The sequence below is a fragment of the Vicia villosa genome, linkage group LG4, assembly GCF_029867415.1.
Source record: "Vicia villosa cultivar HV-30 ecotype Madison, WI linkage group LG4, Vvil1.0, whole genome shotgun sequence".
In the NCBI taxonomy this organism is placed as follows: Eukaryota; Viridiplantae; Streptophyta; class Magnoliopsida; order Fabales; family Fabaceae; genus Vicia; species Vicia villosa.
Genome location: NC_081183.1, coordinates 38,806,791 through 38,808,713, shown reverse-complemented (window position 1 = coordinate 38,808,713; position 1,923 = coordinate 38,806,791). Strand labels below are relative to the sequence as shown.

General features: G+C 35.7%; 1 protein-coding gene across 1 annotated transcript; it reads left to right on the top strand.

Annotated features, from left to right (window-relative positions):
- Positions 1 to 723, top strand: LOC131597094 (uncharacterized). The gene has a single exon (XM_058869807.1). The coding sequence runs from the start codon at positions 1 to 3 to the stop codon at positions 721 to 723; it is 723 nt and encodes a 240-aa protein (XP_058725790.1).
- The last annotated feature ends 1,200 nt before the right edge of the window (positions 724 to 1,923 follow it).

The following is a 1,923-nucleotide window of genomic DNA, read 5'->3' as shown; positions in this document are numbered from 1 at the left end:
ATGAGCTCGCATAAGCAAACCTCCTTCGACACCCATTCCACCGAAAATTCCATTCTTCAAAGAGATGCGAGTTTTTATGCACAAATACATCGAGCGAATCGTCAATCTTGCGGGGACGGTAATTGCGGTTACCGGGTCGTCTCAGGGTTGCTTGGTAATGGAGAAGATAGTCATACGCTTGTCCGTCATCAACTTATCCAAGATTTGAAGATGCATAAAGACTCGTACACGCGGTTATATGGAGAGGGCGCTAAATTTGAAGCAGTTAATGAAGCTCTTGTTCCTTGGTTGGGCGCTTACGCACCAGTGTCAAAATGGATGAGATTCCCAAAAATGGGATATCTTATTGAAAGCGCGTATGATAGGGTGTACATTGACTTGACGCGTTATTGTTTTTTGGAAACCTTATTTCCACTCCGGACCGCACCACCAACAAATCCAAATGATCCCATCATGTGTATTGGATGGCTTTCAAAATCGAGTCATTTTGTGCAAGTTTACTTGAAACTGAGATGCCCCATACCATCTACGTCACCGAAACGGGTGCTTCATCATACCGAAGATGCCAAGATGTGGTCGGATCTTTTTATTGATAGGATGCACAAATTCGAAATATTGAACAACATTGAGAAGGAAGCGAATAAGGAAAAATCAAAATTGGAACCACCAATAGATTTAGCCGGCGATAGTTCTTTTGATGTCTTTTGTAGTTTCAAAGTGTAATGTATGCACTCTTTAACATTGCAATATAATCATTTTTGTCAATTATAATCATTTTCGTCAATATATGCATTCTCATAATTCTGCCCTGCTATATTATTTTGTTTTGCTAAAATAACTTACTGGGAAAATTCCGTAGATGTATCTACGTGTTGTACCCCAATTTTTGACCCTGAGATCCCACCTCATTTTGAGAATAATTTTATCAGCATCATCATCATTATCATCATTGTTCATATATCATTCGCTAACCAAAAATATACAAAAAAGAAAGATTGTGTTGTGCTTGTTGCTTGTTTCCTAAGGCAGGTGATTGACCAAGGATACTCGGGAAAATTAGGGTTTTGAGGCCCACAAAAGAGCTCAAGCATTTTGATATGCTCAAGTGATTCCCCTCATCAAAATACAAATCCAAGAGTGGCTAAATTCAAGATCAACAACTTCCAATTTCATTTTATGCACAAATTAGGGTTTTTGACCTAATTCATCTGAGGAGTTGACTTTTAATCAGGACATGGCTCTATAGCTCAAATCATGATTCAAATATCTCCAATTCCTTATTATAATTAACTCATGTAATTCATTTGAGGAGAAGAGCTTGATTCAATTGAGATCTACAAGAATGCAATTCATTTGGAAAAAGTCAACTATATAAGACTACCTTTGACTTTTGGGAAATTCAGTCAACCATGGAGTTTTGAAGATCAAAATCATGAATATATGATTATTGAAGTTATTTGATCATGAAAATTCAATAAAATCAATCATGAATCAAAAAATCAACAAAATTCAAAATTGGAAAACTTAGAATTTTCCAAGTGTTTTATGCATATAAGGCACCAATTTGGAACATCAAGATCCAAGAGGAATTTGAAAAAAAACTTCCAACATGAAATATGTAGATCTCAATCCAAACTACAACTTTTCCACATGTAACTTTTTTCCAAAAAATCAACCATTTGAGAGATATGGGCTCTTGAAGTTTCATCCGACACATAGAAAACTTTTCGAAATGTTTGAAACTATATTTCTTCCAACTTTGTGACCAATTTTTACCAAGATGCAAAATGAATTTGAGGAAATTTCCAACACCAAAGTTGTATTCCTTATCGCAAGCTTTCTAAAGAGTCTTATAGCACAAAAATCAAATGCTTGAGCTAAGAGATATGAATTTATGAAGATGGCACCATAACACTTGAATTC